At 43.5% G+C, this 27,548-nt stretch overlaps 1 protein-coding gene across 23 annotated transcripts in view; it reads left to right on the plus strand.

Moving 5' to 3' along the window:
• The window catches only part of tcf7l2 (transcription factor 7 like 2), a 201,538-nt gene that overhangs the window by 151,238 nt on the left and 22,752 nt on the right, over window positions 1–27,548 (plus strand). For 22 of the 23 annotated variants that reach the window (XR_010977063.1, XM_068052940.1, XM_068052919.1 and 19 more), the window contains exons 5-7: window positions 2,716–2,848; window positions 26,710–26,812; window positions 27,421–27,507. Coding sequence is in view for 22 of the 23 variants with exons in the window: in XM_068052940.1 (XP_067909041.1) it covers window positions 2,716–2,848; window positions 26,710–26,812; window positions 27,421–27,507 (323 nt within the window). In the remaining variant the exon portion in view is untranslated. The remainder of the gene's footprint in view (window positions 1–2,715; window positions 2,849–26,709; window positions 26,813–27,420; window positions 27,508–27,548) is intronic. The other variant, XM_068052922.1, reaches the window with a different exon arrangement.

Raw genomic sequence — 27,548 nt, forward strand, 5'->3', positions numbered from 1 at the left:
CAATGCCCCTCATAATTTTGAATCCCTCAATCAGGTCCCCCCTCAGCCTTCCCTGCTCTAAGCAAAACAGCCCTAGCCTATCCAGTCTCTCTTCATAGCTGAAATACTCCAGCCCACGCAACATCCTGGTGAATCTCCTCTGCACCCTCTCCAGTGCAATCGCATCCTTCCTATAATGTGGTGACCAGAACTGTACACAGTAATCCAGCTGTGGTCTAACCAGCGTTTTATACAGCTTCATCATAACCTCCCTGCTCTTATATTCTATGCCTTGGCTAATAAAGGCGAGTATCCCATATGCCTTCCTAACCACCTTATCTACCTATGCTGCTGCCTTCAATGATCTATAGACAAGTACACCAAGGTCCCTCTGACCCTCTGTGCTTCCTAGGTTCCTAACATCCATTGTATATTCCCTTACCTTGTTAGTCCTCCCAAAATGCGTCACCTCACACCCCTCAGGGTTAAAATCCATTTGCCACTGTTCCGCCCATTTTACCAGCCCATCTATATCATCCTGTAATCTCAGGCTTTCCTCCTCACTATTCACGACACCACCATGTGAAAGCTGACTGCTGGAAATTAAAGGGGAAAGCAATAAATGTTGTAGGAGTTCACAAGGCTAGCCTTATTTGACCTTAAAGACACTGGGGGGTGGGGGAGGAAGCTAAAGCACAATTTTAACAAAACACATTTGTGGTCAGTTGGGAACTGCAGTGGAAACCACCCACACCCCTTACCACCTATCCATAACAAATGGGACTTGTCTTCAATAGTCACAAGTGTGAACCCAAAATGAGAATGCTGCCAGCCACTCTCATCATATCCCCAATTCAGAGCAAAGCTTTGATATGCTGAGACACTCAAGGTTAGTGCCAAAATTTAATGAGGAGGAGGTTGAATCATATTATATCTCATTTAAGAAGATAGCTACCAGGCTAAAATGGCCGAAATAATTTTGGACTCTTACAAGGCGAGTTCGTGGATAGGGCTCGTGAAGCTTTTTCCCTATTATCAGAAGAAAGTTCCTTTGATTATGAACAAACTAAAACTGCAATTCTAAATGCATACGTGCTGGTACTAGAAGCATATGGACAGAAATTCCGACACACCCGGAAAAGACCTACACAGATTTAATTTGAATTCGAAAGAATTAAACATAATGCTTTCGATCGCTAGATACGATCTCTCAAGCTGGAACCCACATATGAAAATTTGAGAGAAGTGATGTTGCTGGAAGAGTTTTAAAATAGCATCCCAAGTAGTATGCGGACCCACATTGAAGAACAAAGAGGGGACGCGGCGGCCACTCCCTCCATTTACATCAGCCCCTGTGCATAATTTCGCGGGGGCTGTGCGGCGGCACTTCCGTGTTGGAAGTCCGCCACCTTCACGGAGTGCAGCGCTGATAAAACTCAGCCCTTAGTGTTGAGTGTAACTAAAATCGAATTAGATAATTTCATACCATTATGGTTTCATAAGTTCAAAAATATTTTCTTTAAACTACCTTTTTGGATCAATGTTTTTATCACCCTTTTAAGATAAAAATATAGTACTGGAGTCGTGCTGCTAGATGTCACTTGTGGGCTAATATATAAATTAATAGAGACACTGAGTGGTAGTACTTTCCTGGAAAGGTGATAACGTGGGGCGTTTTCAGATTTTTATTTTACTATGAATCTTTAATCTGTCTACTCTCAGCTTTTCAGTCCTCAAATAGTTCACAAAGATCGATCAAGGATTACTTTCCTATGTGATTGTGTGTGTGTGTGTGTGCGTATTACATATAACTTTATATGGCACTAATTTGATGACATCAGTAGTCTTTTTTGAATGTTGATGGGACCTGTGTGGAAATATTTCCTACTTATATATAGTGGTGTCCTTTAATTTCACAATACAAGAACTTGGGGATGAGCAGTAAGTGCTGGTTTTGTCAGCCCACATCTCAAACTAATTAAAAATAAGTGTGTTAGATCTAATTTATCGTAAAGGCTCATTGTTGCACGAAACATAAGTATTTTGATTACTGTGCTTATTTTTGTTTTGATATTAATTGAAATTGGCTTTTATCAAAATTGTTTCTTGCACTTGTAATTGATCTGTTGGACAGTGACTAGTTATGGAGTATCATGGCAAGTTGAATTGGAGTCAGTAAAATGGGCAAAAAGACCAGGTGATGCTTTTGTACCCTGGCAACTCATAAACCGAGCTAAATACACCGAGTAAAAGCTTTGCCTCTCTTTCGTAGTGTTCACAGTTGTCTATTATTGCAACCCAAAGAGGTTTGTATTTTTCATAATTTCTTTCTCCTTCAATGACCTTTTTTTGGACATTGGTTTGAGATGGTTCATATTTAGTGGATTTTTCTTTTGGTTGTTGGCTTAATGAAACGTGGATGTTTGTTAAGTGACCAAAACTTGATTGATAAATAGTAACAGATATGGTTGCCTTATTACAGAGTGATTCAGATTACTCTCCTTTGTTACAATTCTTTTTAAATTGATAGCAGAAGGGAGATGACATATATCAAAATAAAATCTGACTGGGAACCATTCATCATCTAATGCAGGCCTCTTGATTTTTGACAACTCTTAATATATTCAAATGTCCCCTGTTGGAGGCTGCCTTCAGCTCAGTGCCATTAGTCTAAGTCATGGTTCATTGGTTGATTATTGTCTAACCCACTTTTTTTCCTGTCTTTTTTTTTGGCAGTCTAACAAAGTACCCGTTGTGCAACATCCCCATCATGTCCATCCGTTAACGCCACTGATAACATACAGCAATGAACACTTCACACCAGGTAACCCTCCACCACACTTACCAGCCGATGTGGACCCCAAAACAGGTAGGTAAAGGGAAAAACTCTTCACTGATAATGCTGCTTGCTTCTGGGATTAGAGTACAATTCAGATGAAATTGTTCTGAATTTTTCTTTACTCAGAAGGCATTAGAGGAGATCCATTTCTGCATCAGAACGAAATGATGTTGAATGTTGTTTGTGTATTTAGATATTTTCAATAATGTGCATCATGTAATTGAATTTAAATTGTTATTGTTGTGCATTCAGTGCCAGACCATTCCACATGAAACAGAGTTGACGTTTCGCGTTGGATATGAATCATATGTCATATCATAGGAGTCATATCCGAGTCGAAACGTCAACTCTGTTTCTCTCTCCCCACAGATGTTGCCAGACCTGCTGAGTATTTTCAGCACTTTGTTTTAATTCAAATTGCATCGACTTTTCTGTGTATTCAGCCTTGATGACTGCACCAAAATAAAAATATGTTTTCATTTTTTCAGTTTACAGCAAAATTAATGTTCTGTGGTTCTATAAAGCTCTTTTTCATAGCATTCATATTAGAGGTTTTCCGAAGCACTGCGATTTCCGAGTGACTCATAGATTCTTATTTGTGATCCCTCACTCCATGAAGATCCAGTCCCCTTTCGGGGGAGGGACAAACTGATACGAGCCACTTGAAATCTGAGGACTGGTCAAGGTTCTTTTGCTGATTATAGAGGTCCATAGGTAAGGGACTGTGGAGCAGGTTATCTGTCTCAGTCTGGGAAGGGAAAGAGACAGAAAAAAAGTTTGACTAAATGGCATGGAATACCAGGAACGGAATCACAAACTACTTTTGCATTTCTAAACTCAAATATCTATAAAATTTGCAAACTTAAATAATTATCAGTGCTCAGTGCCAGTCGAATTTGAATGAATTTCTATAAGGGTCGAACAGGCAGTCTACTCCACTGATCCACCACATAATACCTAAATGGCAGATATTACAGTATAGTGGAGCAAATTATACGTTTCCTTGCATTTGCATAAGTTGGTGTTTTTATTGTAAATATGAAGTCTCTTTTTGTGCACATATCACAAAAGTGGAGTCTGATAGAGTAGAAGGAAATGCGAAGTTTGATCACTCGTGTTTCTGCCCAGTCTGCACGTTAACTAAATTCTCATTTTAAAGTTTTTCCATTTCCTTGATCAGGTGAGCTCCCCTGAGAGAGAGTTTGGAAAGCTAATTTGAAGGTTTAACTGAAAAGTTTATTTTGCGTTGTTACATGTTAAGTTTCTACATGATTTGAGATAATTCTGAATGCAGAATTCGTGAATTTCTATGCTTTGCGTTTTCTATTGCAAATTTTGTTTTTAGAAATCTAAAGTCACAGCACAAAGTTGCTGAAGCACATCACTTCATCAGTTATAAATGGAAAAATATGAGCTTTTTGGATATCATCGTAATTTGTGTTCAGACTTGCTATTTTACTTAAGCAGAATTTAGGAGGAGCAACAGATCACAGGAAGCGAGATCGTCATGCGATGGTTGACTAAAAGGACAGAATTTACTGCTGACTTGTAGGTGCAAATCTTAGTTGGCTGATCTTGCCATTGATTTGTGGTCAGATTGAGATGCTAGATGCAATACCGTCCATCTTCCTGTCAGCTCAGCAGGTTGACATTGAGTAGTTGATGTCCTAATTTTGATTTCTGATTTGTGTTAAGTTAACTGACCACAGTCAGGTAGCAGCGTTACCAAAATGTGCAGACAGCTTTGGGACCTGCAGTATCTCCATTTATCCATTTGGACATCATTCCTGGTTTGTTGGAGGTTGATCCAAGAAATATTATATTCTCGGGGCAGAGAATATAAGCGGTAAAGGGAACAAGTCCTATCTGGTGCTGCTGATGGCTGCTGTAGACTTGTAGCCAAGTTATGGGATGTCTCTCCTACCCCACTCCAGTTCAGTACTGGTTCATGTTATTGACATAGCAAACTTCTTTTTGCTTTTTGACAATATTTCTTGACCAGGGTATCCACAGTCTCATCCAGTAATGGGTTATTCACCAGGGTGCATTGGCACTATATTCGGGTATGAGCTAATGAATTGATGCCAGGTTACTTAACTACTGCATAGCTCTCTGTTGAGTAAATTAGATGTTTTTTAAAATCATTCATGGGATGTGGGCGTCGCTGGCCAGGCCAGCATTTATTGCCCATCCTTAATTGCCCTCAAGAAGGTGGTGGTGAGCTGCCTTCTTGAACCACTGCAATCCATGTGGGGTAGGTACACCCACAGTGTTGTTAGGAAGGGAGTTCCAGGATTTTGACCCAGTACTGTAAAGGAATGGCGATATAGTTCCAAGTCATGATGGTGTGTGACTTGGAGGGGAACTTGCAGGTGATGGTGTTCCCATGCATTTGCTGCCCTTGTCCTTCTAGTTGGTAGAGGTCGTGGGTTTGGAAGGTGCTGTCTAAGGAGCCTTGGTGCGTTGCTGCAGTGCATCTTGTAGATGGTACACACTGCTGCCACTGTGCCTCGGTGGCGGAGGGAGTGAATGTTTGTAGATGGAGTGCCAATCAAGCGGGCTGCTTTGTCCTGGATGGTGTCGAGCTTTTTGGGAGCTGCACCCATCCAGGCAAGTGGAGAGTATTCCATCACACTTCTGACTTGTGCCTTGTAGATGGTGGACAGGCTTTGGGGAGCCGTGAGTTTGACTATGTCAGGCTGTTGCTTGACTAGTCTGTGGGACAGCTTTCCCAACTTTGGCACAAGCTCCCAGATGTTAATAAGGAGGACTTTGCAGGGTCGACAGGGCTGGGTTTGCCATTGTCGATGCCGGTTGGTCAGTCCGGTTTCATTCCTTTTCATTGACTTCGTAGCAATTAGATAGAACTGAGTGGCTTGCTAGGCCATGTCAGAGGGCATGTCAGAGTCAGCCACATTGCTGAGGGTCTGGAGTCGCATGTAGGCCAGACCAGGCAAGGAACAGCAGATTTCCTTCCCTAAAGGGCATTCGTGAACCAGATAGGTTTTTACAACAATTGACAATCATTAGAAATCATTATACTAGCTTTTAATTCCAGATTTATTAATTGAATTCAAATTCAAATTGTGGTGGGATTCGAACCCATGTCCCCAGAGCAATACCCTGGGTCTCTGGGTTTTTAATTCAGTGACAATACCACTACGCCACCGCCTCCCCTTATGGGGAGGATACTTCCATCGTTCTTAAATGACAGTGGCAGAGATGGACATAAAAACTGATAGCATACCAGGAAATAAGCTGAAAGTGCAGTTACCCTCGCGCCCCCTCCCCCCCCCCCCCCCCCCCCCACCCTTTTGTTTTTTGCTTCTCCATATTTTCCACCCCCAAGTAAATTCGGCAACTATTTTTTTTGCTTATTCCCGCTTGTTAATGGGCTTTTAGAGAATGATGTGGCAGTTTTCTGCTGGGCCAATTAAAACATCCAGGTAGGAATTATCTCACTCGATCATTTGCAGCGAATTGAACGATAGAGCAGCTAATCTCTTTAGCAGAGTAGTTTTTTTGAACATGTGTTTTACTACATTTATTACTTTCACTGATCCAGTGTTGCCATTGCTAAGTGAAAGCAGAAAAAACTGCATCCAAGAGAAAATATCTATCCCCCCACCCCCCACAACTACCATTTAGCTTTTGAACTGCACTGCTGCGCTTGATAATCAACTGAACAGCACTGGCTCAGGGGTACTTTAAACGGATGAACAGGAAAGTGTTGAAAAGCCCGGATGCATATTCAGTCGTATCGTTGATTCTCATGGGGCGTCAAAAATCTCATGTCTAGGATGTTTAAATTTGATCGTTGCAAGCACAAAGAAGACTAGATATAAACTAATTAATTTAAATGTTTCCAGTACAATCAATACAAGTACACAGTGGGCACAATTTTTCAGCTTTGGGTTGTAACTTACTTAATGGCCTGGATAAGGGGATCTCCAGGCATCCAGCAACAGTGATGTCATCAAGTAGGCTAAGCAGCCATTCAACAGCAACTTGTATTTATATAGAGCCTTTAACGTAATGAAACATCCCAAGGCACTTCATAGGATCATTATAAAACAAAATGTGACACTGAGCTACGTAAGGAGATATTAAGTTAGAAGCCCAAAAATTTGATCAAAAGTTTTGAGTATCCTAAAGGAGGAAAGTGAGGTGGAGAGGTGTAGGGAGGTAATTTCAGGGCTGAGGGAACTGAAGGCATGGTCACCATTAGTGGAGTGATTAAAATCGGGTATGCTCAAGAGGCCAGAATTAGAGGAGTGCAGATATCTCGGAGGGTTGTGGGGCTGGAGGAGATTTCAGAGATCGGGGGTGGTGGTGAGGCCATGGAGGGATTTGTAAGCAAGGATGAGAATTTTAAAATCAAGACGTTGCTCAACCACTGAAAGTCAACAAGCACAGGGATGATGGGTGAAGGGGACTTGGTGCGGGTTTAGACACGGGCAGCAGAGTTTTGGATGACCTCAAGTCGACAGAGGGTAGCCTGTGGGCGTGCTTTGGAATAATCAAGTCTGGAGGTAATAAAGGCATAAATGAGGTTTCAGCAGCAGATGAGCTGAGACGGAGACAAAGTCGGGCCATGTTATGGAGGTGGAAATAAGCGTTCTTAGTGATGGCGCAAATATGTGGTCAGAAGCTCATCTCAGAGTCATATATGTTTTCTTTTTTTCTTTATTCATTCAGGGGATGTGGGTATCGCTGGCTAGGCCAGGATTTATTGCCCATCCCTAATTGCCCTGGAGAAGGTGGTGGTGAGCTGCCTTCTTGAACCACAGCAGTCCTTGGAGCATAGGTACACCAACTTTGCTGTTAGGAAGTGAGCTACAGGATTTTGACCCAGCGACAGTGAAGGAACGGCGATATAGTTCCAAGTCAGGATGGTGTGTGGCTTGGAGGGGAACTTGCAGGTGGTGGTCCCATGCATCTGCTGCCCATGTACTTTCAGGTGGTAAAGGTCACGAGTTTGGAAGGTGCTGTCGAAGGAGCCTTGGCTAGTTGCTGCAGTGCATCTTGTAGATAATGCACACTGCTGCCACTGTGCGTCGGTGGTGGATGGAGTGCCAGTCAAGCAGGCTGCTTTGTCCTGGATGGTGTCGAGCTTCTTGAGTGTTGTTGGGAGCTGCGCCCATGCAGGCAAGTGGAGAGTATTCCATCAGACTCCTGACTTGTGCTTTGTAGATGGTAGACAGACATTGGGCAGTCAGGAGGTGAGATACTCACCACAGATTTCCCAGCCTCTGACCTTCTGTCGTAGCCATAGCATTTATGTGGCTGGACCAGTTCAGTTTCTGGTTAATGGTGACCCCCAGGATGTTGATAGTGGGGCATTGAGCGATGGTAATGCCATTGGACATCAAGGGGATATGGTTAGATTCTCTCTTGTTTGAGATGGTCATTGCCACAAAGATTGTGAGCAAACTGGTTTAATCTCAGACAGTTATCAGGGAGAGGGATGGAGCCAGTAGCTAGGAAACAAAGTTTGGAGCGGGGACTGAAAACATTTAATTGGAGGAAATTTGTGCTGATCCAGTACCGACTGTCAGATATGCAATGTGATTTAGCAACAGTGGAGGAGTCAAGAGAGGTGGTGAGGTATAGCTGGGTATCGTCAGCGAGCATGTGAAAACTAACACTGTGAATTCGGATAATATCACCAAGGGGCAGTATGTAGATGAGAAGTAGGAAGGGGCTAAGGATTGAGGTAATGGTTCGGGAGTGCGAAAAGATAGATATGATTAGATGGATATGAATGAGGTGAGGTGAGGGCAATCCCACCCAGCTGGCGACAGTGGAGAGGTGTTGGAGGAGGATGGTATGGTCAAGCCTGTCAAAGGCTGCAGATAGACTGAGAAGAACAAGGAGGAGTAGTTGACCTTTTTCCACAGTCACCTAGGATGTCATTTGTGACCTTGATTAGAACCGTTTTGGCACTTTGGCAGAGGCAGAAATCTGATGGGAAGTATTCAAACATAGAGTTGGGAGATGACAACACTTTGAAGGACTTTGGAGAGGAAAGGGAGATGGTTGGCCAGGCCAATGGGGTCGCGTTGGTTTTTTGAGGAAGTTGGTGATGACGGCAGATTTAAAGGAGAGGGGGACAACGTCTGAAGAGACAAAACTGTGAACAATATCGGCTAACAGGAGGACCAGGAGGGGAAGTTGGAGTGGGAATAGGGTCAGGGGAGCAGGAAGTGGGTGTCATGGACAAGCTGAGTTTGGAGAGGGCCTGAGGGGAGATAGGAGAGAAACTAGAGGAAGATGCGAGTTCAGGGCTAGGGCAGTGGGGAGTTTTAGGGGAAATTTGGCCTGGTGGGGAAGACAGCAGAGGCAGCTGATCGGATGGTCGCGATCTCAGTGGCAACCGAATCCATGAGCTCCTTGCAATTAGGTGAGGGTGGAGGGGAGAGAGGTTCAAGAAAATGGTTTGCAGTAGAGAAAAGAAGCCGGAAGTTATCTTTGCATTCCAGGATGATCCTGGAATAGTGAACAGTTTTGGCAGACAAGAGCAGGACCTGTTCGTGCTTCATGTGGTCCAGCCAGATCTGGCAGTAAATGGCTAAGCCAGTTGTCCGTCATATCCTTTCCAAGTCTGCATCCCTTGAAATTAAGGAAGCAGAGATGACGGCTGTACCAGGGAGAATGGCCAGGATGAGGGAGGCTTAATTCGGGACCAGGGCATCAAAGGTAGAGGTGAGGGTGTAGTTGAGCAAATCGGTAACTGCAGGAATGTTGTGGTGAAAGAAGGCTAGATAATTGGGATTTTGAAAGTGTAGTGCTAAGAGAATTAACGGTAGTATTTTTCAGGGGCGATACAGAAGGAAATAGGGTTGGGATGTGGAAGGGGGATGTGGGTAGTGAGTGATACAAGGAAGTGATCAGAGATGGACTTATTTGTAATTGATACGATGGGCCTAATAAGACCACGTCAGATGGCATGGTCAAAGGGAAGTTTAACAGGGAGGTAGAGATTTCGGGAGGTTAACGGCAATGAACTCAATGGGCGGAGAAAATAATGAGCTGAATTTTACAGCCCCTCCCGACATCGGGGGTCTTGGCTGGGGGTGGGGGGTAGAAAATTTCTCTGGCAGATACCCTCCATGGGCTTTGACGCCGGGAGGTCCGGCCCGATATTGCCGGTGGTGGCGAGGCCTCGTGGCGGCCCCCCTGCCACTTGGCGACGGAAGCCAAATTTACATACGTTAAATAATTTAAATGAAGGAATAATGACGAACCTACCATCTGTTCCAGGGCGAAATTGGTGCCGGTGGCCAGCACTCCTGCGCCTTTGGGTACCCGTCCAAAGATCCGAGGCGAAACACTGGTGGAACACGACCTCTACCACCTAGAAGGATAAGGGCAGCAGATGCGTGGGAACGCCATCACCTGCAAGTTCCCCTCCAAGCCCCACACCATTGTGACTTGGGACTATATCACTTTTTTTCACTGTCGCAGAGTCAAAATCTTGGAACTCCCTTCCTAACAGCACTGTGGGTGTACCTACCCCACATGGACTGCAGCGGTTCAAGAAGGCAGCTCACCACTACCTTCTCAAGGGCAATTAGGGATGGGCAATAAAAGCTGGCCCACAACCCGTGAACAAAGTTTTTTAAAAAAAAAAAAGTTTTCGGTGGGGGGAGTGGCATCAGATTAATTTCATTGGTCCAGGGGATGGTGGGAAGGGGGTAAAATTTTAAGTTTATGAACTTTGGGGGCAGGGGGAAGGTCAGGTGCATAAGCTAAGTGTTTTGGAGGGGGAGGTACTTAATTCTATGGTTATTGGGGAGGGTGGGAGAGTGTTAGGATCAATGTAATTTTTTACAATAATTTCTCTTTTAAATATATAAGTTGCAAGTTAGCTGCTGACGCCATTACCGGGGCTGGACCGCCTACCCGCTCCACATTATTATGGTCCACCCCGGCCATTTAAATAAGCCCCTGTGCTCGCGACATGCCATTGTTTATTGGTGGCGGCAATGTAAAATGATGGGAAGTCGTTTGGTGCAGAGGCTGAGGGAGGAAAGCAGTGAAGATATCTTGGTGAGAAAATTTTTATCGAACTTGGGAGGGTGGTAGAGAATGATGATTTTGAGAGGTGAGTGAGGTGGAACATGGTGAGATGCTCAACAGGAGGAGAAAGTGCCCGAAGAGTAGGGGATCAGGCCAAGGGGTGAGCTGGTGATAAGCGCCACACCACCATCGCGACAGTCTTGGTGAGGTGAGTGGTGGAAGTGCTGTGAGGTTTCATTTAGTGGCAAGGTGTCTCCAACCCTCGGCCGAGTTTCCATTCAGGCCACGATGTTGATGCAGTCATTCACAAGTTCATGGGTGGGCAGACGTTCTGGAGGGAGATGTGCAAAGGGGTTGTGAGAGCTGAACCACTGGCAGAGTCCACAGGGTCAGGAGTGAGAGGGGTGAGTTGGACAAGAGGAAGATTGTCAAGATTAGCTCCCAGTGGGCACACTGGGTGGGAAGTTCGACAGCCTTGAGGAGGAATAATATGGTAAATGAATGAATCATCAAACGAGGCCATATGGGTGGAGCTCAGAAATAAAAAAGGGGCAGTCACACTACTAAGAGTGTACGATAGACCCCCAAATAGTGAGAGGGAGGTAGAAGAACAAATATGTAATCATATTTCTGAGTGCAAAAACTATAGGGTGGTAATAGTTGGGGATTTCAACTTACTCCAATACCAACTGAGATGCAAACAGTGTTAAGGGCACAGAGGGGACAAAATTCTTGAACTGCATTCAAAAGAATCTTTTTAGCTAGCACGTAACAAGCCCAATGAGAGGGGGTGAAATTCTAGATTTAATCTTCGGTAATGAAGCTGGACAAGTGGAGGAAGTAACAGTGGGTGACCATTTTGGAGATAGTGACAATAATGTAAGTTTTAGCATAATCGTGGAAAAGGACAAAGATAAAATGGGAGTAAAAGTTCTAAATTGGGGGAATGCGAATTTTAAGAAACTGAGATGTGACCTGGCAAAAGTGGACAGGATACAGCTACTTGAGGGAAAATCAGTGGCAAACCAGTGGGAGACATTCAAAAGCGAGATACTACAGGCACAGTGTAGGCATGTCCCCACTAAGATAAAGGGTGGTATGGCCAAATCAAGAGCCTCCTGGTTATCCAGAAGCTTACAGGGTAAGTTAAAGTGAAAAAGAAAGCTTATGACGATCACAAAAATCTTAATACTTTAGAAAGCCTCAAGGAGTATAGAAAGTACGGGGGTGAAGTAAAAAAGAAAATTAGAAAAGCAAAGAGAGGACATGAAAAATTATTGGCAGGTAAAATCAAGGAAAACCCAAAGATGTTTTATCAGTACATTAAGAGCAAGAGGATAACTAAGGAAAGGGTAGGGCCTATCAGAGATGTACAAGGGAACTTATGCATGGATGCAGAAGATGTGGGCAGGGTTCCTAATGAGTTTTTTGTCTCTGTCTTCACAAAGGAGAGAAGGAAGAGTGTGAAATATTAGATACGATAAGCACAATGAGAGAGGAAGTACTAGAGGGTCTGACATCCTTGAAAGTGGATAAATCGCCAGGGCCGGATGGATTGCATCGCAGATTGTTAAAGGAAGCCAGGGAGGAAATACCAGATCCACTGAGAATCATCTTCACATCCTCACTAGATACAGGAGAGGTGCCAGACGATTGGAGGTCTGCGAATGTTGTACCATTGTTTAAAAAGGGTGGGAGGGATAGGCCAAATAATTACAGGCCAGTCAGTCTGACCTCAGTGGTGGGTAAATTGTTAGAATCTATTCTGAGGGACAGGATAAACTTAGAAAGGCATGGATTAATCATGGATAGTCAGCATGGATTTGTTAAGGGAAGGTCATGTCTTACTAACTTGATTGAATTTTTTGAGGAAGTAACAAGGAGGATTGATGAGGGTAGTGCAGTGGATGTGGTCTAGATGGACTTTAGTAAGGCATTTGATAAGGTCCCACATGGCAGACTGATCAGTAAAATGAAAGCCCATGGGATCCAGGGCAATGTGGCAGGTGTGGATCCAGAATTAGCTCAGACAGGAAACAAAGGGTAGTAGTTGAAGAATGTTTTTGTGAATAGAAAGCTGTTTCCAGTGGCGTTCCACAGGGCTGAGTGTTGGGTCCCTTGCTGTTTGTGGTATATATTAATGATTTGGATTTAAATGTGGGAGGCATAATTGGGAAATTTGCTGATGACACAAAAATTGATCGTGTAGTTGATAGTGAAGAGAGTAGCTGTAGACCCCAGAATGATATCAATGGTTTGGTTGAGTGGGCGGAAAAGTGGCAAATGGAATTCAGTCCAGATAAGTGTGAGGTAATGCATTTGGGGAGGGCAAATAAAGCAAGGGAATACACAATAAACGGGAGGATATTGAGAGTGGTAGAAGAAGTGAGAGATCTTGGAGTGTATGTCCACAAGTCCCTGAAGGTGGCAGGACAGGTAGATAGAGTGGTGAAGAAGGCATTTGGAATGCTTTCCTTTATTGGCCGAGGTATAGAATACAAAAGCAGGGATGTAACGCTGGAACTGTATAAAATGCTGGTTAGGCCACAGCTGGAATATTGTCTACAGTTCTGGTCACCACATTACAGAAAGGACATAATTTCTCTGGAGAGAGTACAGAGGAGATTTACTAGAACGTTGCCAGGGCTCGAAAGTTGCAGCTATGAAGAGAGATTGGATAGGCTAGGGTTGGTTTCCTTCTAACAGAGGAGGCTGAGGGGTGACTTAATTGAGGTGTACAAAATTATGAGGGGCCTAGATAGAGTAGACAGGAAGGACCTGTTTCCCCTAGTGGAGAGGTCAATTAGCAGGGGGCACAGATTTAAGGTGGACATGATTAGAGGGGACATGAGGAAGAACCTTTTCACCCAGAGGGTGGAATTCAGGTCTGGAATTCACTGCTAGGAATGGTGGTGGAGGCAGAAACCCTCAGTTCTTTAAAAGGTACTTGGAAATGCACCTGAAGTGCTGCAAGCTGCAAGGCTATGGACCAGGTGCTGGAAGGTGGGATTAGGTATTATTGGTATTATAATTATTATTATTGTCCCCAGCTATTCACAATATATATTAATGACTTGGGTGAGGGAACTAAATGTAACATTTCCAAGTTTGCAGATGAGACAAAGCTGGGGGGGAATGCGAGCTTTGAGGAGGATGCAAAGAAGCTCCGATGTGATTTGGACACATGAGTGGGCAGATGCAGTATAACGTGGATAAATGTGAGGTTATCCACTTTGGTTGTAAAAACAGAAAGGCAGATTATTATCTGAATGGTGATAGATTGGGGAAGGGGGAGGTGCAACGAGACCTGGGTGTCCTTGTACACCAGTCGCTGAAAGCAAGCATTCAGGTGCAGCAAGCAATTAGGAAGGCGAATGGTATGTTGGCCTTCATTGCAAGAGGATTTGAGTACAGGAGCTAGGATGTCTTGCTGCAGTCATACAGGGCCTTGGTGAGACCATAACTGGAGTATTGTGTGCAGTCTTGGTCTCCATATCTGAGGAAGGATGTTCTTGCCATGGAGGGAGTGCAAAGAAGATTTACTCGGCTGATTCCTGGGATGGCAGGATTGACCTATGAGGAGAGATTGGGTCGACTAGGCCTATATTTACTAGAGTTTAGAAGAATGAGAGGAGATCTCATAGAAACCTATAAAATTCTAACAGTACGAGACAGGCTAGATGCAGGGAGGATGTTTCCGATGGCTGGGGAGTCCAGAACCAGGGGTCACAGTCTCAGGATACGGGGTATGCCATTTAGAACCAAGATGAGAAATTTCTTCAGTCAGAGGGTGGTGAACCTGTGGAATTCTCTAGTTCAGAAGGCAGTGGAGGCCAAGTCATTAAATATATTCAAGAAGGAGATAGATATATTAATGCCAAAGGGATCAAGGGATATGGGGAGAAAGCGGGAACAGGGTACTGAATTAGATGATCAGCCATGATCTTTTTTGAATGCCGGAGCAGGGCCGAATGGCCTACTCCTGCTTCTATTTTCTATGCTTCTAGATTGGGCGGCTAGATTCTATTTTTTTTTCCTTCTCGGCCAGCACGGACACAACGGGCTGAATGGCCTCTTTCTGTGCCGTAATTTTTCTATGGTTCTAAGAGAGTGGGATGGGGCAATTGGGGTTTTTGCTCATAGTGACCCACTGCCGACTACCTGTTGGAGGTTGCCAAGAGAGGCACAGAGGGAAGCTTATCTGACTGGCAGCCAAGCCTGGGATGGCAGCAAGCGAGCAGGAATGTTGAGCACTGAAGGGTTGGGTAGGGACTAGGGAGGGCAGGGTACCTGAGAGTGGAGAAGTGAGGAATGAAGCATGCCAGTAGAAGAGAGGGGTCTCAGTAGGGTTAAGAGAAAAGAAGTTGAAAAGAAAGGGCAGAAGTGGAAAGAGAGTGATGGGCTCGGGTGCGGAACAGTCGCCAAAATGCACATATGAAAGGACTTTGATAGCTGAAGTTACATTGGTCTGGTTTCATAAAAATTAGGATATATAAAAACCTGACAGTAAATAGGGAAATAAGAAATAAATGGGAGATAATAGGGAGGAGTCCAGTGTCATGCTAAGCCCCCACCTGCCGAGAATGAAGCACCTCAATTCTGTCATGAGCGTTGATTTTCAACTGTTCTTGGAGCAAAGAAATTACTTGTTAAACAGATCAGCCATGGCTGAAAAAATAATTTACATACTAACAGACATCGAAGGTGAGGAAGCCCATTCCAGGGCCTGCTAAGGAGGATACAATCCACAAGAGTCAGGACTGGTTAAACCAGCGAGTCAGATGACCAACTGGTTTTCTTTTGAACTGGGCACAGAGAGCTTGAACTCGGAAAGACTGTTTGCTCCTGGACTGAGAAGATCTCTCTCCTGTCTGCTCCCATCTCTTTCTCACAAGCCCCTGAATCCACTGAAGACACATGAACCCCAAGAGAGAAAAGTCTCCTACAGCGAACAAGGTTTAAGAACAATACTGGGCCCCAACGAAAAGCAAGAACTACCGACAATCAAGGACTCTACAGTGAGCTCGAAGAACCGTAACAAAAACTCTTCAGATATCGCCTCAAACTTTTTCTCTTTATTTTTCTTCTCTTTTCTGTCTCTATTTGCATGTGTGTATCGCGTATGCATGCTAGCGTGGGCGCGTCGTGTATCCATAGGCGTCAACCGAATTAGAATTTAAGTTTAATAAATTTCAATCTATCTTTAAAACCTAAGAAAACCTGTTTGTACTGGTTTCTTTGCCATATAATTGGAAAGCAGTGAACAAGGATTCACCAAGGGGGAGCTAAAAACAGTGTGTTTAAAATTAAACCCTGTTACGGTAAGACCAGGTGAAGGCTGAAAGGGACCCCTTTTCTCACCTGGTTGTAACAGAAATGTGGGTGCTAGTGTCCGGGATTTTACCCACAAACAAACGAGAGAAATTGGAAGTGGGAAGCCAAATTGTTCCCAGTCAAAAAAGAGCAAGATTTTAATACAGGTTTTCTTGTGGTTGTGTGTGCTTGAATACTAACATGTCTGCAAACGAAGCTAGTGGCTGCCCAAGCCAGGGTGAAGTAACCTGGGATAAGTTAAAAGCACTGTCAATGGAGGAGTTGAGGAAAATGGCTGAGCAGTGTGGGATCACTGTACGTGGCAAGGCTGGGAAGTCTGAACTCCTAAGGCTAGTGGCTAACCATTTTTCCATTGAATCTGAAGAAGCAGAAACAGGGTTAGAAGAAGACTCTTGACAAGGTATTGTTAGCAAAGATACAGTTGGAACAGAGGAAACTTGAATTTGAAGAAAGGAAAAGAGAGAGAGAGCAGGAGAGGGAGAAAGGAAGAGCCTTCCACAAGGAACGTGAAGACAAAGAGAGAGAAAGAACCTTTCAGAAAGAAGGCGAAGAGAGCTGAGACGACTGGAGTTTACTCGGGGGTGACAGAGTAACCCCAGTGAAACCATGGCCAATATGGAGGAGCATAATTCAGGGCTGGGTACAGAATTGTTAAAACTATCTCAACTAATTCCAAGATTCAATGAGGAGGATGTGGAATCATTTTTTGTGTCGTTTGAGAAACTGGCAAGGCAGCTAAAATGGCCACCTGAGACCTGGTCTCTTTTACTACAAAGCAAGCTAACTGGAAAAGCCCATGAGGTCTATTCCCTGTTGCCAGATGATAGTTCATCAAATTATGAACTGTCAAAAATTGCTATCCTCGGGGCATATGGATTAGTACCCGAAGCCTATCGCCAAAAGTTTAGAATCCTCAAGAAGCAAGCCAATCAAACTTTTTTGGAGTTTGAAAGAAGTAAGCAGCTGGCTTTTAATCAGTGGCTGAGGGATCTTAAAGTACAGCTCAGCTATGAGAACCTCAGGGAAGTAATTCTGTTTAAAGGAATTTAAAAACTCTCTCCCACTCTCCATAAAGACCCATGTAGAGGAGCAGTGGGTTCAGAGAGCCCGATGATCTGGCCGATGAGTTTGCTTTAATATATAAGTCGGTCTCCCAGGGGAGAACCTTACCTAAACACCCCCACAAATCTGAAAAGGACAAAAGTGTGGGAAGGTGATAGGAGCCCAAGCAGTCCTCGGAGACAAAGAAAAGCAGGGGACACAGGGGGCCCTCCTCTAGTCAAAAAGGAAGGTGCAGTGAGCAGTACGAGTGAGACCTGGAGACCTGTGTGCTTCCATTGTAATAAAGCAGGGCTTTAAAAGCTGCCTACTGGAAACTAAAGGGAAAACCTGTAGGGTTAATCAGGGGGCACACCTGCTCAGTGAAGAAGGGAACCTGATGGAAAGCGCAGCAGAGCAAGCTGTGGCTTTAATTGTAGTAAGAGTGCAACCCAGGAAGCTTACAGCTGCAAGTGCAGGAAAATTTAATGGGATTCCTGAAGGGTTTCAGGGTTTTTTGTCTGAAGGGAAAGTAACCCCATACCCCTTGAATGGGGCAAGCAAGCCCATAGTAATTCTCAGGAACACGGGGCCACTAGATCCCTTTTACTGGGAAAATGCCTGACCTTTCCCCCAGAGAGTGCAGTAAACACCAGAATGTTGGTGAATGGTATTGAAGGGCAGTGTATGCCTGTACCTGTGCATTGGGTGCACCTGGAGTGCAACCTAGTTTCGGGACTGTTGACTGTAGGGATTGTCTCTAGTTTGCCTGTGGACGGGGTTGATCTGCTCCTAGGTAATGATCTGGTGGGGGAGAAGGTGGTAGACCCCCCAGTAGTGAAAGAAAGACTGCAGGAGGTCAGAGAGACAGACCTCTGCAGTTTCCCTGAATGTGTAGTGCATCAGGCCATGATCAAACCAGCTTCCCCAGAGAAGACTGCATGAGCACTGTAGGCAGCTGACCAGGTCTGTCTGTCTGATACTTTCTTTGGAAAGTTAGGAGATCCAGGGAATGAATTAAATGGATTTTCCCTAGCTGAAGCTCAGCGAGCCGACCCAGTATTGTGGGAATTAGCACAGGCTGCCCAGTCTGAAAGTGAAGCAGAGGGAGTCCCTGATTGCTACTATTTAAAGAATGAGGTACTGATGAGGAAATGGAGTTCTCGTCACAGACCTGAGAGCAAGGAGTGGACAGTAGTGGTGCCACAGAGGTACCGGAGAGAAATATTAAGAAGGGCCCACGAGACTACAGTGGCTGTACATGCTGGTATATGAAAGACCAAAACCTGCATAAGACAGCAGCTTGACTGACCAGAACGCCACAAAGATGTGGTGGAGTGCTGCAGGAGTTGCCACATGTGCCAGGTTGAGGGGAAACCCCAACCTACAGTGAAACCTGCACCCCTAAGTCCTGTACCGGTGTTAGGAGGACACTGCAGCAGAGGACTGGTGAACTGTAAGGGACCCCTGCTGAGAACAAAAGGGGACAGGCAGGCACAAGGCTGGCAAAAGGTTAGACAGGGGAGGGGAAAAAGTGACCATGAGGACAGGTTAAAGGAAGTCCGGGAGAAATCCCGGATGAAAACCCCTACTGTCCAGTCAGCCAACCCTGAAAAGTGTGAAAGGTTTAAATACATACTCCTACGTAAATGCAGACACAAGAAGCACCCCACCAGAGTTGCTAACAGAATTCAAAGGAACCTGCAGAGACAAACTAAGATCTCAAGGGGCAGAGAAACTGTGAGGGTGATGCCTCACCTAGTCGAAGTGCCACAGGGGCTTTCAAGAAGGGTAGTGGGGATAAACCAGGTAATTACAGGCCAGTGAGTCTAACATCTGTGGTAGGGAAACTATTGGAAAAAATTATGAGGGACAGGATTAATCTCCATTTGGAGGGGCAGGGATTAATCAAGGATAGTCAGCATGGCTTTATCAGGGGGGATCATGTCTAACAAATTGGATTGAATTTTTTGAGGAGATGACTAGATGTGTGTAGATGAGGGTAAAGCAGTTGATGTAGTCTACATGGACGTCAGTAAGGCTTTTGATAAGGTCCCGCATAGGAGATTGGTCAAGAAGGTAAGAGCCCATGGGATCCAGGGCAATTTGGTAAATTGGATCCAAAATTGGCTTAGTGGCAGGAGGCAGAGGGTGATGGTCGAGAATTGTTTTTACGATTAGAAGCCGGTGACCAGTAGTGTACCACAGGGATTGGTGCTGGGACCCTTGCTATTTGTAGTGTACATTAATGATTTAGACGTGATTATAGGAGGTATGATCAGTAAGTTTGCAGATGGCACGAAAATTGGTGGTGTCATAAATAGTGAGGGAAGCCTTAGATTACAGAACTATATAGATGGGCTGGTAAGATGGACGGAGCAGTGGCAAATGGAATTTAATCCTGGAAGTGTGAGGTAATACATTTTGGGAGGATTAACAAGGCAAGGGAATATACAATGGATGGCAGGACCCTAGGAAGTACAGAGGGACCTTGGTATACTTGTCCATAGATCACTGAAGGCAGCAGCACAGGTAGATAAGGTGGTTAGAAAGGCATATGGGATACTTGCCTTTGTTAGCTGAAGCATAGAATATAAGAGCAGGGAGATTATAAAACGCTAGTTAGGTCACAGCTGGAGTACTGTGTACAGTTCTGGTCGCCACACTATAGTTAGGATGTGATTGCACTGGAGAGGGTGCAGAGGTGATTCACCAGGATGTTGCCTGGGCTGCAGCATTTCAGTTATGAAGAGAGACTGGATATGCTAGGGTTGTTTTCCTTAGAGCAGAGAAGGCTGAGGGGGGGGACCTGATTGAGGTATACAAAATTATGAGGGGCATAGATAGGGTAGATCGGAAGAAACTTTTTCCCTTAGCGGAAGTGTCACTAACCAGGGGGCATAGATTTAAGGTAAGGAGCAGGAGGTTTAGAGGGGATTTGAGGAAAGTTTTTTTTACCCAGAGGGTGGTTGGAATCTGGAACACACTACCTGAAGGGGTGGTAGAGGGGGGAATCCTCACAACATTTAAGAAGTATTTAGATGAGCACTTGAAATGCTATAGCATACAAGGCTATGGGCCAAGTGCTGGAAAATGGGATTAGAATAGATAGCTGATTGATGGCCGGCATGGACATGATGGGCCAAAGGGCCTGTTTCTGTGCTATATAACTCTGTGTCTATGACTCTAAAACCCAGGCCTTTCTGATTTCAAATCCTCGGTTGATTACACAAGTATATACTTAGGGTTTGATGCCCCAGATCTTCAAATCCGTTTTCAAAAGTTGGAAATGGCCATGTCATGAAAATTGTGTGTACAGAAATGCTGTAATAAGGTCACTGACCTGAAACGTTAACTCTGCTTCGCTCTCCACAGATGCTGCCAGACCTGCTGAGTATTTCCAGCATTTCTTGTTTTTATTTCAGATTTCAAGCATCTGCAGTATTTTGCTTTTATGTACAGATTTGCCGCTTTGCTTAATGTGTAGTTTCCTACTCTGTCCAGAGCTGAATGGTATTTTACTCTTTAAGAGGCTTGTAAGCTGCTTTGGCATTATTGCAGGTGAATTCTGATTGGACAGCTGATAATGCTAAAAAAAAACTCAAACTGTGGAAAGCGGAAGGAGTTAAATAAAATGGGGCGAGATTAACATCCCAGTTTACAAAAGCAGATATCGACCCCTTAAGTTTACTGTTGCCTGTCCTTCTGCATGAGGCACCTACCTAGACAGCACGGACGCTACAGTTGACCTGAGTTCGAGAGAAGAATTGGTGTGGGTGACTGTTCTTAATTGCTGATCAGTTGCTCCTGGGAGAAAGTGTGTGTGCGCACGCGCATATGGACACTGAGTGAGTACAGCATCAACCTATGATTACCCAGCTCCTTCCATTCAGTCAAGATAAGGGAAGTAAATTGGGAAAGGAAAAAGAAAAGAGGAAGAAATAACACAGCAATTGATAACCTCTCATAATAAAAACATAAGAAATCCTTCGGTAGTTTCTTCTGTTTTGGTTCCTTTTAACATATTAAATGTCCATATTGCCGGTACCCATATTGCCTGGTTTCCTAATCAATATTGCATTTCCCTTGACAAGCATCATTGTTCAGGTTTCTAGTGAGTATTGGCTCCTCTGGTGATGTGATATAGCATTGTACCTGTGCTAGTTATTCTTTCATGACATAGGAACAGGAGTAGGCCGTTCAGCCCATTGAGCCTGCTCCACCATTCAACTAGATCATGGCTGATCATCTACCTCAATGCCATTTTCTCACGTTATCCCCATATCCTTGATGTCATTAGTATCCAGAAATCTACCTTTCTGTCTTGAATATGCTCAATGATTGAGCTTCCACAGCTCTCTAGGGTAGAGAATTCCAAAGATTCACCACGCTCCGAGTGAAGAAATTCCTCCTCATCTCAGTCTTAAATGGCCTACCCCTTATGTTGATATCAGTGTGATATCAGTTTCATGTCCCAATTTAACATAAGCAGACCTGTGTAAGTGTGTCAAGTTATATTGCCTTGCTGCGCTGACTTGAAATGTGTGGGTCATTGGAGCTCTCTATATACACTTTACACATGTATATATCACACGCTATCAAATGCGACTTAATGTGATGCTTCATGTGTATGCCAAACTCAATCAGTTCTTACTTCTGTACCTCCATTTCTAAATTGAATAACTTAATCGGTAGTGAGTTTATTACCTATTAACCGGAAGCCATCTGCCTGAACTACATTCCCATGATAATATCACAGAAGCAACTGGAAGATGCCAGGTGGCAGCTACCCTTCAGCTGTTAAAACTCTTGTACTACTGCAAGACCAGCTCTTAGATTGGACCTTATTTGGGATTGTACAGTGTTGTGAATGCATCTGTGGGAATATTGAGATAAATAATAATGGTGAAATAGTGCTGCAATAAAACTTAATTCCGAGTAATTGCGCAAGCTGAGTGATAATCCACCACCATCCACTACCTCTCACATTCACTCCCTCCACCACTGGTGCACAGTAACAGCAGTGTGCACAATTCACAAGATGCACTGCAGTAACCTTTCAAAGCTCCTTCGACAGCACCTTCCAAACCAGCGACCGCTATCATCTAGAAGGACAATGGCAGCAGATACGTGGGAATACCACTACCTGCAAGCTCCTCTCTCAGTCTCACACCATCCTGACTTGGAAATATATCACCGTTCCTTTATTGTTGCCAGGTCAAAATCCTGAAACTCACTCCCTAACAACACTGTGGGTGTACCTACACCACATGGACTGCAGCTGGTCAAAAAGGCAGCTCGCCACAACCTTCTCAAGGGCAAGTAGGGATGGGCGGTAAATTCTGGCCTTGCCAGTCACTCTCCTATCCTATGAATGAATAAAAAAAGCATCATATAATTGTATGAAATGAAAGGTTCGTTGTGCCATGATGCACAGTGCTAAAACCAAACCTTGCACATCTAGTGTTATTGGATGCCCTGAAACTCGAAGGACATCACTTTGTTTTGCTCTCGTCTCGGACAGTTTAGGAGTATATACCTTTGGATGTAGATTTTGGCTAGTGCAGAATCATAAATCATCATTATTGTCGACCTCTGATTCAGTCAGCGAGGTGTATATTGCCTGGTTTTGTTTCACTTCTGAGGGTAGATAGGCCTGTGCTAGTTGTGTTCCAATCAGCTACTAGAAGGTGCCATGAAGCAATTCATCTGTTGGCTGGCAAAATTCTATAGCCTTCCCTCAACAATATCCCAGAGCAGCAATGATAACTCTTACTGCGGAGGTGGGGGGTGGCGGCGGGAGGAGTTATCATGGATGTAAACCCTCGTTTTTACTGGGCATGTTGGAGCACATTGAATACCATGCCATACTACAAAAGAGCAAGCACAGACACAACAGGCCAAATGGCCTCCTTCTGTGCTTTAACCATTCAATGATGCTAACTTACAATTGTATTTAAATTGTGTAATGCCCATAGATTGTAATAATTAAGATGATGTATCTGTGTTGATGAGGTCAATGGGCAGTTTCCAATACCAATTGTGGCAAATTGTTTGAAACACTGTTGGAGTCAAATCCAGAAGTAAATGTATGAATATTCAGTTGAAGTGGAATGACAGAGTGGGATTGATATGTTTATAAAAAGGAAGAACTTGAATGTGTATGGTGCCTTTCACGACCCCCAAAGCACTTTGTAGCCAACAAAGTACTTTTTGCAGTGTAGTCATGGTTGTAATGTAATGCAAAGCTATCACAGAGCCAAGGCCGATACTTGGCATCACTGAACTGCTGGTTCCAGTTAAAAGAAGTGGCATGGTTTGATTGCAATGTACAAAATTGTGAGAGGCCTGGATAAAGTGGATGTGAAGGGCCTATTTACCTTAACAGGGAGGTCAGTGTCTAGGGGGCATAGATTTAAAGTGATTGGTAGAAAAATTAGAGGGGAGATGAGGAAAAAAATTTTCACCCAGAGGGTGGTGGGGGTCTGGAACTCGCTGTCTGTAAAGGTAGTAGAGGCAGAAAGCCTCATCTCATTTAAAAGATGTCTGGATATGCACCTCAAGTGCTGTAACCTGCAGGGCTACAGACTGAATGTTCGAAGGTGGGATTGGGCTGGGTGGCTTGTTTTTCAGCTGGCACAGACATGATGGGCCAAGTGGCTTCTTTCTGTGCTGTACACTTTCTGATTCTATGATTAACCATACAATGCAGTGCAGTTTTCATTCCTCCCATCGAAACTGAATTTTGGTTCATTGAAGCCTATATTTTCTCTCCCACCCTGTTTCCCTTTAGCTCCGCTGGTGCCAGCAGTCTGACAGTGCCCTGCTTAAATGATCATTGTTCATGTATGAGCCTGGACAGCCATTGTTTGACTCTGGAGGTGTCGCAGTTGAGGCTGATCTTGTCCTTGTTGATCATCCACATTTACTTTCCAGCAGGGATCACTGGATAGTGATCAGGAGCAGCAAAGATGATTGATTACTCCACCCCACAGCTTGGGATACTGAGGCCTATCTGTTGTCATTCCATCACTGCCCAGGCAAAGTCCGGGTTGCGAATTGTAAACTGGTTGTCCATGGCTCAATATCACAGGATATAGTGAAATTACCCCCTGGGCCTTTAAGGAAACTGCTTTAGTCTAGTTAAAACCTTCCCATTTGAGTTCCTGATACAATTTACCCCATATGTTTTTCTCTGCTTGCTGCAAGCTCTTTTATCGTGACCTCACCTACATGTCTTCCTCACATATGGTGCTCTTTTTGTTTCTTGCATTTTTAAAATTCAGCTCCTGTCTGGGTACCTTAAAGAGAAAACATAATCTTGAATTTAATGTCACAAAAGAGAGCTACTGTGGATGAATTATAAAATATATGTTGTAGCTTCAAATGAAAACAGTGGAGGGAAACGGCCTCATTTGTTGGTCACAGTTAATTAAGTCATTTTCTGTCTTTATGATAAATAAGTGCCCTAGCTGTTTTCATATCAATAATTAACACCGCACAGGGGCTGTGCAAATTGAATTCCGAACATTTATGCTGGCTTCGTGTGGCCTTGACTGCCCTGGCTGCACCCAGGTGAACATTACTGTCCTACAAATTGTGCAGTTAGATAATGCCATACAAGAGAAAGATGTTGAATTGTTTGTCGAAAAATGTGATTAATGTCACCTGTTGACCCTTCTTTACGCACTGAGATTTGTTGGGGGCATAAATAGCTTCATTGTGCAAAATGCACAGTAAGTGAAACAAATAGCTTTATAGTACATAGTGCACCATAAGTGAAACAAATAGCATACCTGGAGTAAAACTGCAGGCAAATATTTGAGGCCCTTGAAAACGTAATGAGATTCAAGGACTTTGTGAGAAAAGTTTAGAAACTTGATTAAAATGACTTGGTGTAAAGATTTGATCAAGAATACACATTACAGGACAGTATTTGTTCAGTAAATCTGTAGTTGTAATCTCCTTGCCTGAACTTCTGGGTAACATTCTTTGCCTTTGTGGATAACCATTCTTCTGTCTTTCAGTGTGAGCTGTGTACAGTACTTTTCAATTGTGCTTCACAAGTTAGAAGCAAGGAACAATTTAGATATTAACATCTCCAATGGGCATTGCTCATGATAGTCAAGATGGTCAGGGACTCAGTTATGACATCTTGTTGTGATGGAGCTTTGTTTAATCTGGTGACTCTTTACAACTGCCCCGCTACTTTCCATGGGGAAACTATCTAAATGGCAAATGTAACCTCTTGTAACATTGTGATGTCAGTTAGCAGGCAGTGGTAATTGCTTGTAAAGGCGAGAAGTCATCGACAATTTTAGGATTGTTTTGCATCTAACTGTGTGTGACTGCTATGCAATGGAATTTTTAAAAAAAATGTATATATGTATCGCACATTAGTGGATTTCCTGTGGCATTGCTTATGATAGTTGGTGCTTGCGATAGGCGACATGTCGTTTTTAATTTAAGGGTGTTGCGTGTTTTAATAAAAAAATATTTTTTCACCGAAAGGGCCAAGGATCACTCGGGAAGGGGGAGGGGGTGTAGTTTGTGGTATGAGTGGAGGGGAGGAGACATAGGGCCTAGTACTAGCAAGAAGAGAGGCTGTGGGAGTTGTGGAATTAGAGAGGGGTAAAGCTATGATATGAAGGGAAAGATTCATGTGATTGTACAGGGTTTAAAAAAAAAGCAGGTGGAGGCTAGAATTAGTGATTTGAAAATCGTTGTGGTCATGAAATGTTTTGAAAGTGAGATTTGTTTTAAATAAATGAAGTTTATTGATCAAATTAATGAAGATAACCAGATTATTTTCAGTTTACCAGCTCTTCTGTGTGATATGCTGGAATTAATGGAAAGTTGAGGTTGGAATAGCCAAGGCTGGAAGTGAATCAAGGGTAAGAATCAATCTTATTAGGCTATAAGCATAACTGAGATGTATGTGAAGGCACATGCAAGATGTTTAATAGATTATAAATATAAAAATGATTCACATCTTGTGAATTGTGAAAAGGGGTAAAAGAATTCCTGTGTAATTGATTTCAAAGACTGAATGCTATGGAAAGGATCAAGTGAAACCACAACATTGTGTTTCCTGAAAGTCCTTGGATCTTACAAGTGTGAAAATGCCACAATACTCGGAGATTCAGTAAGCCTTTAAAACTAAACTTAAATATTAAACTCGTTTGCACTGAAATGGTGCTGTAAGTAATTACACTTGGAGTGATATAATTGAATGTTCAAGTTACGCTATGGACAGATATTGGTGGTTGCGCTTAAAATAACTTTATAAACAATAGTTGCAACAGTTATGGAGATAAAAGGTGCATAGGACTTGGGCCATTGAAAGCTTGGCAGCAGTTTCTGTTGAAGTATTGGTGGAATTGGAAGCAAGACGATTAAATGGATCAACTGCACAATCAAATTTAACCATATTATGAACATATTTACATCACTTGTGCTTTTGAAAATTAATCTTTGTTTTTTTTTGCTTTCTCTAGGAATTCCTAGGCCTCCACATCCTTCAGATATTTCTCCCTATTACCCACTCTCGCCAGGTACCGTTGGCCAAATCCCCCATCCACTAGGATGGTTAGTACCACAGTAAGCAGTTCCAGTTTCTTTTTCTTTTTATTCTTTTAATTCCTGTAGAATTTTGCATGTTACTGTATTGTGCAATTATTGTAATGAGCTATGATTGGCAACTGGGTACCCACATATTCTTATGGGGCTTCTCCCTTGGCAACACCTGTCAACACTGGTTACTATGACAAAAGGCTACAAATTAAGGACTGTTAATTTAATGTTTTCTTACTGAGTTCTAAATACCAAAAGAGGCCCGAAGCAGAACGGCAGCTCTTTGATTTGATGTATTTTATTTTGGTATAAATTTACATTCATTATTGTTTTCTTTTGGATCTGTAGCCCTCAATTATTGTGATGGCTCCATTAAAGCAAATGCTGCTTCGCCTTTAATTATCACAACAAAACACCTAGTTTTAGCTTGGGGAGAAGGTCTCTGTTGACATTAGCAGAGGTTATAAAATTTAATTAGCTGGTTCTATCAGATTTAGCACATTAAAATTGTTCTTTATTTACATCCTTTGATCCTGGCTGTGAAATCAACAAGATTTTTTGTTCGGTCAAATGAGAGCGAGCTTGCAACAGCAGGAGAAGTTTCCAGTTTTTAAAAATTCTTTTCTTCTTTCCAGGCAAGGTCAACCTGTTTATCCAATCACAACAGGGGGATTTCGACATCCTTACCCCACTGCACTCACCGTCAATGCTTCCATGTCAAGGTGGGTACGCTTGCCTTGGTGGCAAACAATTTTATATTTTA

This window comes from Heterodontus francisci, chromosome 20, assembly GCF_036365525.1.
Source record: "Heterodontus francisci isolate sHetFra1 chromosome 20, sHetFra1.hap1, whole genome shotgun sequence".
Lineage (NCBI taxonomy): Eukaryota > Metazoa > Chordata > Chondrichthyes > Heterodontiformes > Heterodontidae > Heterodontus > Heterodontus francisci.